The sequence below is a fragment of the Rattus norvegicus genome, chromosome 10 (assembly GCF_036323735.1).
Source record: "Rattus norvegicus strain BN/NHsdMcwi chromosome 10, GRCr8, whole genome shotgun sequence".
Classification (NCBI taxonomy): domain Eukaryota; kingdom Metazoa; phylum Chordata; class Mammalia; order Rodentia; family Muridae; genus Rattus; species Rattus norvegicus.
The window spans coordinates 12,460,592-12,478,582 of record NC_086028.1 but is presented as its reverse complement, the minus strand read 5'-3'; the positions used below and the strand labels follow the sequence as shown (position 1 = coordinate 12,478,582).

Sequence of the window (17,991 nt, the reverse complement as noted above, 5' to 3'; positions counted from 1 at the left end):
ATCATCCACTCGTCACCTTCTCAAAAACTTTCTGTATTTCCAAGACTTTCAAATATTTAGAATAAAGAACACTACTGCCCAGAAACTCTAAGGAAAAAAATAGAACTTGTCCATCCAAGTATTTTCATTGTAGTAGAGAAGCCAATGTTCCTTCTGCAACAAGTTCTGTTCACTCTTTTCCACCAGTAGGAACTTGAGATCAATACATTAACTGGATGCTTCTCTTTTCGTTTGAGCTTCTAAGGAGTGGGAGGAAGACACAAAATGTTACCAGATACTGGTAAGAGTGGTGTATGTGCATGAATGTTTATATGTTATTTCCAATAAGACTAAATGGTTCACTCTGGGGAACCAACATGACCTAAAACTGGGATTTGTAAATTGATTGTGTAGAAAATAGGAATGGATCTTAATTTAGAAACTCTTATGCAGGATTAATGTGAACCTGGTTGTAGCATCCAAACCTGAAGATGGCTTCTGACCTCTGCTTCTCCTTTATGTAGCTGGACTCAGACTCATGAGCAGCACCAACCAGTCCAGTGTCACCGAGTTCCTCCTCCTGGGACTCTCCAGGCAGCCCCAGCAGCAGCAGCTCCTCTTCCTGCTTTTCCTCACTATGTACCTGGCCACTGTCCTGGGAAACCTGCTCATCATCCTGGCCATCAGCACAGACGCCCGCCTGCACACCCCCATGTACTTCTTCATCATGATCCTGTCCTTTACGGATGTCTGCTTCTCCTCCACCACTGTCCCCAAAGTATTGGCCAATTACATGCTCAGGAGTCAAACTATTTCCTTCTCTGGGTGTCTCACGCATTTGTACTTTCTCTGTGTGTTTGCTGATATGGACAATTTCCTGCTGGCTGTGATGGCCTATGACCGATTTGTGGCCATATGCCACCCTTTACACTATACAACAAAGATGACCAATAAGCTCTGTGTCCTTCTTATTGTGGGGTCCTGGGTGTTAACAAACCTGAATGCTCTGTTGCACACACTGCTGATGACTCAACTCTCCTTTTGTGGGGACAACATCATCCCTCACTTCTTCTGTGATGCAACTCCCCTCCTGAAACTCTCCTGCTCGGACACACATCTCAATGACCTGATGATTCTTACAGAGGGAACTATGATAGTAGTCACCCCATTTTTCTGCATTTTGATCTCCTACATCCACATCACCTGTGCTGTCCTGAGAGTCTCATCCCCTAGAGGAGGATGGAAAGCCTTCTCCACCTGTGTCTCACACCTGGCTGTGGTCTGCCTCTTCTACGGCACCATCATATCCCTGTATTTCAACCCCTCATCCTCCCACTTTGCTGGGAAGGATATGGCAGGTGCCATGATGTACACAGTGGTGACCCCCATGCTGAATCCTTTCATCTACAGCCTGACGAACAGGGACATGAAAGGGGCTTTAAGGAAAGTATTTACCTTGAATCTACATCTACCAATAAGGCTTAGAAAATCACATACATAATTAATTTCCAGAAAACCAGTTTAGTAATCTACTGTGTGAAACTTAGAATCTTTTTGTTAGGAAAGCGTCTGCGATATCTCTTGGGAGAATAAAATCCATGTTGTAGACAGGAGGTGAGAGGTGATTAGACATTCGGTATACAGCTCAGTTGTAGAGCACTTCCTGAGTCCATACAAAGTTCAGATTTAATCCCTAGTCATGCCAAAATAAATATAAAAATTAACTCTCTTTGAAAGATTAAGAATTTGTATGTGTACCACATCTGTGTGTACCACATGTGTGTATAAAATGTGTGTGTGTGTGTATTTGTGTGTGTGTGTGTGTCTGTGTGTGTTCCACCTGTATATAGGTGTTCAAGAAGAATGGAAGAGGACTGTCTAGAGTTGAGTTACAGATCTTTCTCAGTCACACAATGTGGGTCCTGGAAACCAAATCTGGTTCCTCTGGCAGAACAGCAAGTGACTGCTGAGCTCTCTCTCCTGCTCAGAAAATGTTTCAAACGAATCGCTTTATTTCAATCGTGAATGCCATCCCAACAGAAGACACCACAAACACAGCTACTCTTATTTCTGATTGCAAAAAGGAGGACTAGGCATGTTTGGGGACCAGTGGGGTGTTTCACTTGGAAGCTGCTAAAGGACATTATGATAAGCTCTGAGGGTTTGGGGGTGATGTTAAAAAGCAATTGGGGTTTGACTGCTGCTTCCGATGGAATGCTGCTATCAGGATGCTGGTGATTGGCTCTTTTAATGTATCCAGCTGGAAGAAAGGAACAGATAAACTTGAGCTCTGACTGGTCATTTGTATCATCATGCAATGTCGGTCATTTTGTGGTTAGGACAATACTTTTGTTTATGTAATCTGAGGTCATTCCATAATAGCCTTTTGTGTCTGTGATGTCACAATTCTAGAGACTTTTCTTGCTATGGCTGTTCTATGAAACTCTCCGTGTTCATCACAAAAACTTTCAACATGTGCCCAGCCAGCTCCTGCATGCCTGTGCCAAGCTTCCCTTCTTACAACACAGTCCTTGAAATGAGCCCATCTGAAAAGAAGCCCCAAGCTGGCAAGGTGAGTACATCAGTTCAGACCATTCCTTCCTCGGTAAGGCTCAACATAGATTGTGTCTTTAAAAGAACTGCTCTAGGGGCTGGAGAGATGGCTCAGTGTTTAAGAGCATTGGCTGTTCTCCCAAAGTACACAGGTTTAATTTCCAGCAGCAACATGGCAGCTTGTAAGTGTCAGTACCACAAGTCTTGTGGATCCTATTCCATCACACAAACATTCATGCAGGACAAACTCCAGTACACATTAAATGAAAATAAATAATTTTTTAAAATAACTATTCTGTTTCACCTAAGTTTTTAAATTTGTGAGAATATTTCTTCATAGTATTCCTTTATCATTCTTTGATTTTTTTTTGAGATCCTTATTTATGTGTATGGATGCTTTGCCTGATGTTTGACTGTGTACTGTATATGTGCAGTCCCTGAGAAGACCAGAGATCAACATTGCATCTTCCGGCACTGGAGTTACAGACATTGGCTGCTACATGAATGCTGGGAACCAAACCAGTTCCTCTGGAATGACAGCCAGCCTCTTAACCACTGAGCCATCTCTCCAGCTCTTGTTATCATTCTTTAATGTCAAGGGGATTAGTAGTAATGTGTACTCGGGGGTTTCTGATACCTGGTCTCAGGTTCATGTGTTACAAATCTGGTTGCTCTTGGGAAGTGGGACATCTCGGGGTAAGACTGACTGCAAAGATGTCAGGTCATAAGCAGATCCTGAAGGAGATTTTGGACTCCCAAACCCTCTCCTGTGTGTGCTCTTCTTTGCTCTCAGGATGCCATGAGGTAAACAGACCTCTCCAACACACAAGTCCATCTTGAAATTCGGAGCTGCATAAATCCAAAGCAACAAGGCCAAGCAAATGTGGACTGAGGTGTCAGACACAGAGTCTCTGAATATTCTCAGGCACTTTGCTGCAGAAATGGATAGATAAATCCCTTACTTACAGATCTCTTTGCTCATACACGCGCTAGAAGACACTGAGTACCTGCTCACTTCTCTTGGTTTATCTGGAAATTTTTAGTAAGCTAAATTTTACTTGCATGTTTTTCAATATCTAACATATGTCAGCAAACTTTTTTACTTTGACCTGTTTATTTCAAAGTGTTCTTTAATCCCAAAACATTTGAGTTTCTTTATGAAACTTTTCAGGTAGAAATAGGACATTTCCTTGTCCCATTTCTACTCCTGGATCTTATTAACTGAGTGAATTCTCTCATGTGATCAAATCTTCTCCGATGTTTGTTTGTTCATAGTTTTATATCCTCCTACAACTAAATGGCCCCTCAGCCTCATGGACTCTGCAGATGAAGCACAATTTCTTCATTTGGGGGGAAGGTTTTTTCACATTATAGACACATACTTTTACCCTTACATGGATTCCTTCATGGTTACTCTGATGAAAAATCTAAGGAAGATTTTTCCCACTCTGAGAACTGGAATGTTTTCTCCCTGTATAGATTCACTTGTTGGTCTTTCTGCTCAGATGAAAAGGTGTTCTGGTACTTAGTAGCACAGGAAACACACAGTTGAGTACTGGCCAACCACTTACTAGGGAGTCAGGCCATTTCCTTCTCTGGGTATCTCACACAGTTGAATTTCTTCTGTGTATTTGCTGATATGGACAATTTCCTTCTATCTGTGATGGTCTATGACCAAATTGTGGCCATATGCCACCATTTACACTTCACAATAAAGATGACCCATCAGCTCTGGGCCCTTCCTGTTATAGGGTCAGGGGTGGTAGCCAACCTGAATTGTCTGTTGCACATACTGCTCATGGCTCCCCTCTCGTTCTGTGCAGACAATATCATTCCCCACTTCTTCTGTGATGCAACTCCTCACCTGAAATTCTCCTGCTCAGACACACATCTTAATGAACTGGTGATTCATACAGAGGGAGCTTTGATCATGGTCACCCGATTTGTCTGCATCCTGATCTCCTACATGCACATCACCTGTGCAGTCCTGAGCGTCTCAACCCCCAGGGGAGGATGGTAAGCCTTCTCCACCTGTGGCTCCCACCTGGCTGTGGCCTGCCTCTTCTATGGCACCGTCATCGCTGAGTATTTCTCCTCTTCATCCTCTCACTCAGCTGGGAGGGACGTAGTAGGTGCCATAATGTACACAGTGGTGACCCCAATGCTGAACCCTTTCATCTACAGCCTGAGAAACAGGAACATGAAAGGAGTTCTAAGGAAAGTGCTTATCCTGAGATTTCCATCCAAGCAGTAATGTTGAAAGTGTTGAACATCACAGAGAGAAATATTGTGTAAGAATGTTTCATGTTTTGTCAATTACATGAAACTTAGCTATTAGCTTTTGTAAAAAAAAAAAAGTTAATTATCTCGACCAGATACAGAGCCCAGAGTACAAACCCTCTATGTAAAAGAATGAAAAGTGTTTAACAAATGTTATTTGCATTATCATGTCAAGGCCTTGGCAGAATGTACCATGAGAACCCCTGCACAATTTTTTCATGAGTGAGGAGTCTCAATGGGACAACACTGGAAAGCGAGTAATGATAAGCTCAAAACTGGGTCAGGTGTTGGAATGAGGAATTGACTCCTGCTCCAGATGGGATGTGGTTTCTGAGTTGGGATAATTCTGAATGGCTCTCTTCATGAAGTTCACTATAAGATTGTGCTCTGAATGGCCAAGCAGCAGCAGCATCCACAGACCTCTGCCATTTTCAGGGCAATGGGCCTGCTGCTATTTTGTTAGCATCGACAGATCCTCTGCTCTTGTGTTCAGTTGTGCTTACAAGACACCTATCGGCTTCTGACATTCTTTGCAATGATCTGTGACCCTGGGCACAGAGCCAGCACCCAACTGGGATTATCCGGGCCACCTCTGGTAAACCACAGATGTTTGTTCTTTCTCACCACACAGACCTCAGCCTGAGCCTATCTCATAGGAAGATCAGACTTGGTAGGTTGAGAAGGGAGGGTTTGGAGCTCCAGGAAACCCTACTTCTGCATCTCACTTGGACTTATGATGTTATTCTTGATATCTGGGCATTATACAGCATCTAACATTCAGCAGCACGTATGTCAGTTAATAAAACTGATCTGTGCCTTCTACAGTTCTAGTGTGCAGACAGGACAGCCCCTCTGCCCTCTTTGCCTGCCTGTGTCAGTGTTTTCTACTGTTCTCATGTAGCAACTGCTTTGTTGTTTGCTTTGAGACAGAGTCTCACTGTACTGGCCTGACTGTCCTTGAAATTTCAATTAGCAAAAACAATTTATGAGTTTTCAATGTTCATTTCATAGCATAATTTTTAAAGTTGGTGACTGTAACTTGGTTGTGCTGATCTTGTGTATTTTATTTGTAAGATTTTTCTTTTTCAATTATAATGTAAATATTCATTCCTTTTTTATCTTTTCATTTTCCTTTGTTTCTTTCTGTTTCACTCTGACTGCTTGTGTCACTGTCCCTCACCTTATCTCCTTTCCTCCCTCCATTCCTTGCTTTCTTTCTTCATTTTGTTCTTGCTTTCTTTCACACCCATCCAGTTTAACTTCTGCTGCCATATACTTCGATGTGTTTCCCTCCACTGGACTGTGGTTGTATTTAAGAGACTACAGTCTTCATGAAAACTGTCTCTTCCTTTCCTATTGGATAACATTTATCAAGAGCTCTACTTCTAGAAGCAAGTGGTGAAACTTCATACGCACTTCCTCTACTGCTTGTGTCTAACTTCTGTTTATATGTCTCATATATGTTGTCAGTCCACTGTGAGCCTATGTGTGCAGCTTGACCTGTAAGACATCTACCAACTCTAGTTCTAACACTCTTTATGGTTAAAGTTGGTAAGACTTCTGAGATGTCTAGATTATTTTTCTCAAAGAAATTTGAGAGAACTTCAGACATTATTTCTAAAATCAGTTCCCCAACTCCTTACTGTCTCTTCCCTGTAGAGTCCGGTTCTGTACGTATCTGGCAGCACTGCCTGCCTTCAGCCTCTGTCCATTGTCCTTGGCTCTTCCTTCCTTTGTGAGCCTCAGCTTGCACTGTCCCTCCCTCTGTCTTCTGGTTTGCTCAATCTTTGTTCTTCCAGTGCAAGTCTGCTGAGGGCCGGTGACGAGCTGTATACTTTATCAGGATTTTCCCTGATTCCCTAACCTCCACCTGATCCCTGTTTTTCTCTCATTTCCTCTTTCCTGAGTATCTGTTTGAGGTGGCATTTTGGTCAAACTTTCCGTTAGTTCTGTTTTAGATTTGCTTTCTTGTTGATTGTTTACTGTGCATGTTTTCTGTGCAGGGAACATGTCTGCCAGGATCATCTACATACTAAGTTCCAGACAGTGGGATTATGATTATGTGGAGACTCTTTCTGTGGAGAGAGAGGGGGAAGGAAGAGGGAGAGATAGAAAGGCAGACACACACACACACACACACACACACACACACACAGAGTGAGCTTTATATCAATAAATATCAATGTCACAATATTGATAGTGCAGATAGGGAAAAACTCTTTGAAGCTACAAAAAAATGCTACTACTCATTTGAGCTGATGACTTATCTTCTCATGAACATGTGTGAGGAAAATGGGGGGTGGGGTGCTTCTACAATCCCAGTATCCAGCATATCAGTCACTTGCACTCTTTATCCCTTTCTGTTATACCTATGAAAATGAGCTCAGATAATTTTACTCAAATAGGAGTCTACATTTAAGTCTCCAACAGTTACTGTATAAAACACACTTTCAAAATTACTGCAAGTCTTTTTACTCTCATTTTTATTGATTTATATATATGTCCACCCCCTAGTAAATCTATTTCTCTTTTAAAACATGTAAATACACCACGTATTTTGAAAGTTATTTTGAAAATGCCTAATAAAGCTGACATAGTAGCACAGGCCTACAGTACCAGCACCAGCGGGCTGAGGGAGGAGAATCAGAAGTTTGTGACCAGACTAGGTTATCTTATGAGTTCCAGGTCATATATTACACTGTGAAATTCTGTCTTTATCAACAACAGCAAAAAGAAAACCAAAGGAAATAAATTGAAAACACAAAATATTTTCTCCCCATCGTTTGTTTAGTTGTTTGTTTTTTATTAATTTTTATTGGAGTTTTTAATTTACATTTCAAATATTATCCCCATCCCTACTCCCCCTTCTGCTATGAGTGTGTTCAACCACTGAACCAGACAAAATTTCTGGCATCCCTGCCCTGAAATTCCCCTACACTTGGTGGGGGGTGGGAGGACCTTGACAGGACCAAGGGATTCCCCTTCCATTGGTACCCAACAAGGCCATCCTCTGCTACATATACAGATAGACCCATGGGTCTGTCCATGTGTACTCTTTGGATGGTGGGTTAGTCCCAGGGAGCTCTGATTGGTTGGTATAGTTTTTCTTATGGGGCTGCAAGTCCCTTCAGCTCTTTAAATCCTTTCTGTAACTCCCCAATTGGGACCCTGTTCTCATTTCAGTGGTTGGCTGCAAGTATTCACCTCTGTATTTCTCATTTGTCAGGCTCTGGCAGAAACTCTCAGGAGACAACTATATCAGGCTCTGGTCAGCATGCACTTTTTGGCATCAGCAATATTGTCTTGGTTTGGTGGCTATATGTATATGGGCTGGATCCCCAGGTGGGGCAGTCTCTGAATAGCCTTGCCTTTGGTCTCTGCTCCAAACTTTGTCTCTATATCTCCTCCAATGAATATTTCTATTCCTCCTTTTAAGAAGGACCTAAGCATATGCACTTTGTTGCCCTCATTTTTGAGCTTCATGTGGTCTGTGGATTGTATCTTGGGTAGGCTGAGCTTTTAGGCTAATATCCACCTATCAGTGAGGACATCCCATGTATGTTTTTGTGATTAGGTTACCTCAGTCAGAATGATATTTTCTACTTCCACCCATCTGCCTATGAATTTCACGAAGTCATTATTTTTAATGGCTGAGTAGTACTCCCTTGTGCAAATGTACCACATTTTCTGTATCCATTGCTCTGTTGTACCTCCTCATCTTTTATTTTCAGCAGATTAAATATGACTCCTGACTGTGTTTGCCATGGAAATGAAAATCTAATTATATTAACTGAGCCTCCTATATTCATAGATCATTTTTAAATGAGTTTACAGTCAGTATTTTTTCATACATCATCTTTCCTTTCTCTCGCCTAAGAATCCTTAATGTATGTATTTGCGGCGTTGTCTATGCATGACCCTGTATTCATTTTTTCCTGCTTCTATTTCCTTTTCTTCAACTTCCAAAATGTCTATATGACTATTTGAAATTTTTCCCATTATTTATTGATCTATTCAAATTTGTAGAGTGCATTTAGTAAACAGCTTATATCCATTGTTTACTTTCCAATTCAGAATTTTCACTTGAGGGGTTGGGGATTTAGCTCAGTGGTAGAGCGCTTGCCTAGCAAGCACAAGGCCCTGGGTTCGGTCCCCAGGTCCAAAAAAAAAGAAAAAGAAAAAAAAAGAATTTCCACTTGACTTTTTTCCATAATTTTTGGCTCCTTATTCCCTATTTGATTTGACATTGTTTTCATATTTTTTTTACCTCTTCGATATTGTTTGTCTTTCCATCTGCCAACATTTAAACAGTGGCTTCTTGGGAATATCCTTGCTAAAGATGGCCTTCTGCTCTTGCCACAAGGCATATCTCTTGCTAGTTTTTCTGCTGTAAGGTCATACATATTTGTGCATAATTGCCTGTTTCTTTGCAATCTTTCATTTTGTTGTCAAAAACTGGATATTTTTGGAATATATCATTGCATATCGAGGTTCTGGTTCCCCTTGCTGTGTTTGCTCTTGTTTATCATTGGCTGGGTTATTTTATGCAGTCTATTTCCCTGACACTGTGAATCCTCGGATGAGGATCCTCACGTAAAACAAGTTTCAGTCACCCTGTCATCAGCCTGGCATGGCCCAAAAGTTAGTAAAACTCTCTTCCACTTTGTTGACCACAGGAGCTGATAAACTCTAGTATGTTACACCACAATGACTTACTATGTTGATAGAAATAAAGTGCACTTAAGCATCTGATCTAGAATGAAGGCTCAGAGGTAAGAGCAGTGATCGCTTTTTCAAAGGACCTTGGTTTTATACCCAGTACCTACATTGCCAGTCACAACCATCAGGAAAACAATATCCAAGAGATCTGACATCCTCTTCTGATCTCCATGGGCAAGAGACATGCATGTGATGCACATACATGCATGTAAGACACACACTCACAGAAGGGTCTGTGATACCTCTTCATGACCACAAGGCCAGCAAAGCAACAATCCAAGGAAGATTTTTTTTTCTTTTTCTATTATTGGATACTTTATGTATTTACATTTCAAATGTTATCCCTCTTTCTCCGTTCCCCTTTCAGGTCTCCACACTTCTTTCTGCTTCTATGAAGATGTACTCATTCCCATCCACCCCCTGCAACCCACCCACTCCTACCTCAACAGTACCCTACATTGGGGAAATGAGACTTTATAGGAGCAAGGGCTTCTCTTCCTATTGATGCCATTCAATGCCATCCTCTGCTCCATATGCTGCTGGAGCCGTGGGTCCCTCCATGTGTACTAATTGGTTAGTGGTTCAGTCCCTGGAACATCTGAGGGATCCGGTTGGTTGATATTGTTGTTCTTTCTATGGGGTTGCAACTCCTTTAAGTTCCTTCAGTCTTTTTTCTTACTCCTCCTTTGGGGTCCTTGTGCTCAGTCTGATGGTTAGCTGCAAGCCATATCTGTATCAGTAAGTCTCTGGCAGAACATCTCAGAAGACAGCTATATCAATCAGGTTCCTGTCATCATTCACTTCTTGGCATGCACAACAGTATCTGGGTTCAGTGAATGCATAGGAGATGGATCCCCAGGTGGGGCAGTCTCTGGATCTTCAGACCCTGCTCCAAAATTTCTCCCATCTAAGAAGCATCTATTTTGCCCATCAGTATTTTGTTCCCCCATCTAAGAAGGACTGAAGCATCTACATTTTGGTCTACCTTCTTCTTAAGCTTCATCTGGTCTTTACATTGCATTCCCAGTTTTTTGGGCTAATACTCACTTATCAGTGAATGCATATCATGTGTGCTCTTTATGACTGGATTACCTCACTTAGGATGATAATTTTTATTTCAATCTATGTACCTAAAATTTTCATAAAGTCATTGTTTTTAATAGATGAGTATTCCTCCATTGTGTAAATGCACCATTCTTTCTGTATCCATTCCTCTGTTGAAGGATATAAGGGTTCTTTCCATCCTCTGGCTATTATAAGTAAGGCTGCTATGAACATAGTGGAGCATATGCCCATGTTTTATGTTGGAGCATCCTTTGGGTTATGCCCAGGAGTGGTGTAGCTGGGTCCTCAGGTAGTATGATGTCCAATTTTCTGAGGAACAACCAGCATGATTTCCAGAGTGTTTGTACCAGCCTGCAATCCCACCAGTAATGGGGGAGTGTTTTTCACAGCCTCATCAGCATCTGCTCTCACCTGAGTTCTTGATCTTAGCATTCTGACTGGTGTGAGGTGGAATCTCAAGGTTGTTTTGATTTGCATTTCCCTGATGACTAAGGATGTTGAACATTTCTTTAGATGCTTCTCAGCCATTCAATAGTCTACATTTGAGAATTCTTTGTTAAGTTCTCTACCCCATTTTTAACTAGGATCATTTTTTTCTCCAGAGGCTAACTTCTCGAGTTCTTTCTATATTAGATATTAGCCCTCTATTGAACATAGAATTGTTAAAGATCTTTTCCCAATCTGTTGGTTGATGTTCTGTCCTATTGACAGTGTCCTGTGCCTTACAAAAGGTTTACAGTTTTATGAAGTCCCATTGGTTGATTCTTGATTTTAGAGCATAGGCCATTGGTGTTCTGTTCAGGAAAATTTCCCCTGTGCCTATGTGTTTGGGGCTTTTCCCAACTTTCTCTTCTATTAGTTTCAGTGTATCTGGTTTTATGTAGAGATTTTCGATCCACTTGAACTTGAGCTTTGTAAAAGGAGATAAGAAAGGGATGATTTGTATTTTTCTACATGTTGACCTCCAGTTGAACCAGCACCATTTGTTGAAAATGTTATCTTTTTTTCCACTGAAAGTTTTAAGCTCATTTGTCAAAGATCACGTGACTGTACGTGTTTGGGCTAATATTCATTTATCAGTGAGTGCATATCATGTGTGCTCTTTATGACTGGGTTACCTCACTTAGGATGATATTTTTTATTTCAATCTATGTACCTAAGAATTCATTTCTGGGTCTTCAATTCTGTTTCATTAATCTGATCTAACTGCCTGTCTCTGTACCAATACCATATAGTTTTTATCACTATTGCTTTGTAATACTGTTTGAGGTCAGGGATAGTGATTCCCCCAGAATTTCTTTTATTGTTGAATATAGTTTTTGCTATCCTGGGGTTTTTTTTGTTATTCCAAATGAATTTGCAAATTGCTCTTTCTATCTCTATGAAGAATTGAGTTAGAACTTTCATGGCAATTGCATTGAATCTGTGGATTGCTTTTGGCAAGATGGCCATTTTTACTATATTAATCCTGCCAATCCATGAGCATGGGAGATCTTTCCATTTTATGAGATCATCCTTGATTTCTTTCATCAGACACTTGAATTTCTTGTCATATAGATCTTTCCCATGCTTGGTTAGAGTCAAACAAGGTATTTTATATTATTTCTGGCTATCTTGAAGGGTGTCATTTCCCAAGTTTCATTGTCAGCCTCTTTATGCTGTGAGTAGAGGAAGGCTACTGGTTGTTTGAGTTGATTTTATATCCAGTCACTTTGCTGAAATTGTTTATCAGGTTTAGGAGTCTCTGGTGAAATTTTGGGGTCACTTGAGTATACTATCATATCATCTGCAAATAGTGATATTTTTCAGTAATTCCTTTCTAATTTGTACTGCTTTGACCTCTTTTAGTTGTCTAATTGCTCTGGCTAGGACTTCAAGTACTTTATTGAATAGGTGGGAAGAAAGTAGGCAGCCTGGTCTAGTCCCTGATTTTAGTAGGATTGCTTCGACTTTCTCTCCATTTAGTTTGATGCTGACTACAGGATTGATGTATATTGCTTTTACTGTATTTCGGTATGTGCCTGGAATTCCTGATCATTCCAAGACGTTTCACATGAATGGGTGTTGAATTTTGTCAAATTTTTGTCATGGTCTAATGAGATGAGTATGTGTTTTTTTTAGTTTGTTTATATAGTGGATTACGTTGATGGATTTCCACATGTTGAACCATCTCTGCGTCCCTGGGAGGAAGCCTACTTGATCATGGCGAATGATTGTTTTGATCAAGGAGTATATTTTAGACATATTTCAGAAAGTAAATTTGAAAACGTTTCCTGGGAGTAACTAACTCAATGCCATGTGCATAACAAAGCCTCAGACATGACTGAATGGAAAGTACATGTGACATCTTCCATAAAGATGGGATCCGTAGATTAACTGAGGAAGCAGGTTAAAGAAGAGGCTGGTGCTATAGATTGAGACAAGTTCAAGATAAGGATCTGTGTGACAACTCTGGCCACACAGGGAGTCAATACTATTAGCCACCTCCTTTCTCATCTTTCTGGAAGGAAAATACCTTATAGGTTTCTCCTTTTGAAGAGACAACCCTGTAAGTTTAACTTTTGTGGCTCGCTTAGGCTTATATGTGAGCACAAGGACGTCCTACACACTTATACAAATAAAAGTTTTTAAAAAATTAAAATTCCATTAAGATTGATAGCATCTTTACAAAAAGTAGTTTCTGCCATCATTCTTGCTATTTGTTCTAACTCTGGAAAATTCTCCAAAGTGGTGTGTGTGTGTGTGTGTGTGTGTGTGTGTGTGTGTGTGTGTGTGTGTTTATGCATGTGTCTGCACGCATGTGCACGTGCATGTGGGTGTGGGTGTGTGACCCAGGCTGACTTTGGCCTCTAGATCATCCTTGCTCAGTCTTCCTGATGAGAATTACACAAACAGGCGTTGGACAACGTCACTCAGCCTATAAACTTATTCTTAAGGAGGTCATGAGGCTATCTTTTGCTTCATCCTCAGATCTGATATTCCTTTTCTTTAAATTTTATTAATCAATGAATAGCTATGTTGTGAAAGCACATGTGTGTGGGTGCAATGTCCATGCATTTATATTTGTGTGCTCCTATATATGCACACAAGTGGGGTCCATGCTTGTGCACATACATGTAGAACACAGAGATTGGGGCCATGTATCCTCTGATCTCTTTCCACAGTCTACGGACACAGGCTCTATCACTGGACCCAAAGCTTGCTAACTCAGCTGGTTTACCTAGCCCCTTTCAGCCAGCATATCTTCTCTGACTCTTGCACTTGGATTACGGGCTGGCTGCCATACTTGTTTGGTATATTGGGTGTTCTGGGATATAAACTGTGTCTTTAAGGCTACAAAGAATGGACTTTACCCACTGAGCCACCATCCAAGTTTGCTAAAGTAATACTTTTTTCGTTGTTTTCTTAAGAGAGAGTCATTGTGTTGCCAGACTGCCTTCAAATTCACAGGGACCCACTTTCTTCTGTTTTCCAAGTGCTGGGAATAAAAGCATGGACCTCCATGACCAACAAAAGTACTGATTTTAAACTAAGAACTTTATTGTAGACAATTTGAAATATATGTTAAGAACAGACAGCATAGACATTCAAGCACATACATGCAAGAATTAAATAAAACCTGGTATAATTTCATCTATGCCCTTAAACTCTATTTTCCTTTTTTTTTAATTTCTTTGGTCCTGTGGGTGGAAATGGACCCTGGTCCCTGTGCAAGAGCAACCAGTCCTCTAAACCATCTCTCCAGCTTCTAATATCTCTTTCCTTTGTGCTGATTTTGTTTTTATGAGGCTGGGTCTGGTATGGTAGATAAGGCTAGCCTGGAACATGACAGCAATCTAGTTCCCTCGGACTTCAGTGTGTCTGGATGAGAGGTGTAAGCCAGCACATGCTATCATTTTTATCAACTACTTCCCAGGCTGAACTGAGAGAGAATTGGCTTCTACTGTTTGACACTGACTGGGAAGGAAGGCCTCATCTATCTTGTCATTAGAAGTGCCCCAAATCTTGAACTCAACCGCAAGTAGGACTTTCTCCAACTTCCTTCCACAACTCTTGTGTGTTTTCAGTTTTTGTTCTCATCTCTCAGAATTTTGCTTATTCATCTGTAAATCAAGTAGAAGTAGGTTGTAAGCTTCTGGAGGCACATGGACAGGATAATCACATTGAGGATGTACCCATGCTAGGTTTAGAAGTCCTGTCATGAATCGTCTCTGGGCAAGGGATGAGGAGTACAAAGGAAGCTGTTGGAGCTGCACTCAAGGGTCTATACATTTTCAGAACTGCACACATCACTGTGGGCTGGCAAGACACAATTCCCAAGGATGGAGGTTTCCTGCAGATGGGTATCCTTCAGGCATGGAGGACTACACACTCCCCAATCTACCTTTCTCTCACTGAACATTACACTCTGTATTTCACAGAATTGAACTAGACCCTGAAATGCTAGTTACTCCCAGGGCTACCTATGGGCAGATGAGCTAAAAGCCCTATGTGGTAAGTAATCAAATGTGAGGAAGACAGAACTTTCCCTCAGACAGTGCCACAACATCATGTTCTGTGCTGAGGGGAAGTAGAAGGGGAACAGATCCTTCAACCCTAAGGCTCAGATCAGTCTCAGGGAATTGTCTCTGGGACTTCACTCCACACAGACTGCTTCATCACCAAGTTCTGACTGTGAACTTACATGATATGTTCCACACTTGTTGGTCAAGAGGGACCAAGAGCAGGCTTGCACCACTACTTTCTGCTGGTCTTTAATGAGATACTCAGGGACTCTATCCCCAGTGGGACATCATATCTAATTCTCCCAGAATTCCTTCTGACACAGAGGTCTGGGACAGTGATCATCCACTCTTGAGCTCCTCAGAACCTAACCATATTCCCCTGATTTCCAGATCCTTAGAATAATGAACACAATTACTCAACACCTCCAAGGTAAAATAATAGAGCTCCCATGTTCTGATGTTTTCAGGGCATTAGAAATGCTGATGTTTCTTCTGCACCAAGTGCTGCTCACTCTCTCCCACAGAGGGGACAGCAGCAGGAGTCACAGTTCCACCAGTTGGAGCTTGAGATCACTAAAATAGCTGGCTGCTTCTCCTTTCCTTTGAGCTTCTAAGGAGTGGGAGGAAATTGGAAATGTTACCAGATACAGGTAAGAGTGACATGCATGAAAGGTTGTGTACTATATCCAATAAAACTAAAGGGGTAAATCTGGGGAACCAACACTATCTAAACTGGGATTTGTAAATGGAGTGTGTAGAAAATAGGAGTGAATCTTAATTCAGAAACCGTAATGCAGGATTAGTGTGAACCTGGTTGTAGCATCCAAACCTGAAGATGGCCTTCTGACCTCTGCATCTTCGTTCTGTAGCTGGGCTCAGACTCATGAGCAGCACCAACCAGTCCAGTGTCACTGAATTCCTCCTCCTAGGACTCTCCAGGCAGCCCCAGCAGCAGCAGCTCCTCTTCCTCCTCTTCCTCATCATGTACCTAGCCACTGTCCTGGGAAACCTGCTCATCATCCTGGCCATCAGCACAGACTCCCACCTGCACACCCCCATGTACTTCTTCCTCAGCAACCTGTTCTTTGTGGATGTCTGCTTCTCCTCCACCACTGTCCCTAATGTACTAGCCAACCATATACTTGGGAGTCAGAAAATTTCTTTCTCTGGGTGTCTCACACAGCTGTATTTTCTCTGTGTGTTTGGTGACATGCACAATTTCCTGCTGGCTGTGATGGCCTATGACCAATTTGTGGCCATATGCCACCCTTTACGCTACACAACAAAGATGACCCATCAGGTCTGTGCCCTTCTTGTTATGGGGTCATGGGTGGTAGCCAACATGAATTGTCTGTTGCACATACTTCTCATGGCTCAACTCTTTTTCTGTGCAGACAATATCATCCCCCACTTCTTCTGTGATGTGGCTCCCCTCCTGAAACTCTCCTGCTCAGACACACATCTCAATGAGCTGATGATTCTTACAGAGGGAGCTGTGGTCATGGTCACCCCATTTGTCTGCACCCTCATCTCCTACATCCACATCACCTGTGTGCTGTCCTCAGAGTCTCATCCCCCAGGGGAGGATGGAAATCCTTCTCCACCTGTGGCTCCCACCTAGCTGTGGCCTGCCTCTTCTATGGCACCGTCATCACTGTGTATTTCAACCCCTCAACCTCTTACTCAGCTGGGAGGGATACGGCGCTGCAGTGATGTATACAGTGGTGACACCAATGCTGAACCCTTTCATCTACAGCCTGAGAAACAGGGACATGAAAGTGGCTTTAAGGAAAGTGCTCGCCATGAGATTTCCATCTAAGCAGTAATGTTGAAAGTGTTGCACATCACAGAGGGAGCTATTGTCTAAGAATTCTTCATGTTTTGTCAATTATCTGAAACTTAGCACTTACCTTTTCTAAGAAAAGCATCAATTATCTCTCCCAAATACAGAGCCCAGAATATGTAAACTTATACAATGATATCTGGGCATTTTATGGCATCTAACATTTAGCAGGAAATAGGTCGATTCAATTCAAATGATCTGTGCCTCCTACAGTTCTAGGTTTCAGACCTGTCAGTCCCTCTTCCCTTTTTCCTGTCTCTGTCAATGTCTGCTGGTGTTCCCAGGTAGCAACTCTTTTGTTCTTGTTTCCTGCTGTTGTTGTTCCTGCTGTTGTTTTGTTTTGTTTTGTTTTGTTTTGTTTTGTTTTGTTTTGTTTGAGACAGAGTCTTGCTATGCAGGTCTAGTTGTCCTGGATCTTTCACTTAGTAAAAAGTTTATTAGCTTTCAATTTCCATTTCATAGTAAAACTTAAAGTTAGTGCCTGTAACTTGGTTTTACTGATCTTGTGTATTTTTATTTCTAAGATTTTTTTCAATTGTAATGAAAATATTCATTCCTTTTATTTTTATCTTTTCGTTTTTGTTTCTTTCTGTTTCACTCTGTCTCTCACTCTCCCTTCCAACCACCCTTCCTCCATCCACCCCTCCCTCTTACCCTCCTCCCTCTCCCTTTCTTCCCTCCTTTCTTTCTTTCACACCATTTTAACTTCTGCTTTCATATACTCTGATGTGTGGCCTTCCCTTGGACTGTGGTTGAGTTAAAGAGGCTACGTTCTTAGAGAAAACAGACTCTTCCTAGTGGCTAACACTTGCCAACAGCTCTATAGCTAGAGGCTAGCAGTGAGACTTCATTCCCACTTCCTCTGCTACTTCTGTGTAGCCTCTGCTTACACACATCTCATATATGTTGTCACACCACTGTGAGCCCATGTATGTACCTTGGCCTGGAAGACATCTACCACCTCTAGTTCTTACACGCTTTATGTTGAAAGTTGGTAGGACTTCTCAGATGTATGAATTATTGTTTTCAAAGAAATTGGGACATCTT

At 41.6% G+C, this 17,991-nt stretch overlaps 1 protein-coding gene and 2 pseudogenes across 1 annotated transcript; all 3 read left to right on the top strand.

The window, feature by feature from the left end:
* The first annotated feature begins 517 nt into the window (after positions 1-517).
* Positions 518-1,480, top strand: Or1f21b (olfactory receptor family 1 subfamily F member 21B). The gene is given in 1 exon segment (NM_214823.1): positions 518-1,480. A coding segment is annotated over 1 exon segment (963 nt).
* A 906-nt stretch (positions 1,481-2,386) lies between these two features.
* Positions 2,387-4,786, top strand: LOC134480653 (olfactory receptor 1361-like; annotated as a pseudogene).
* On the top strand, positions 15,885-17,027 carry Or1f24-ps1 (olfactory receptor family 1 subfamily F member 24, pseudogene 1; annotated as a pseudogene).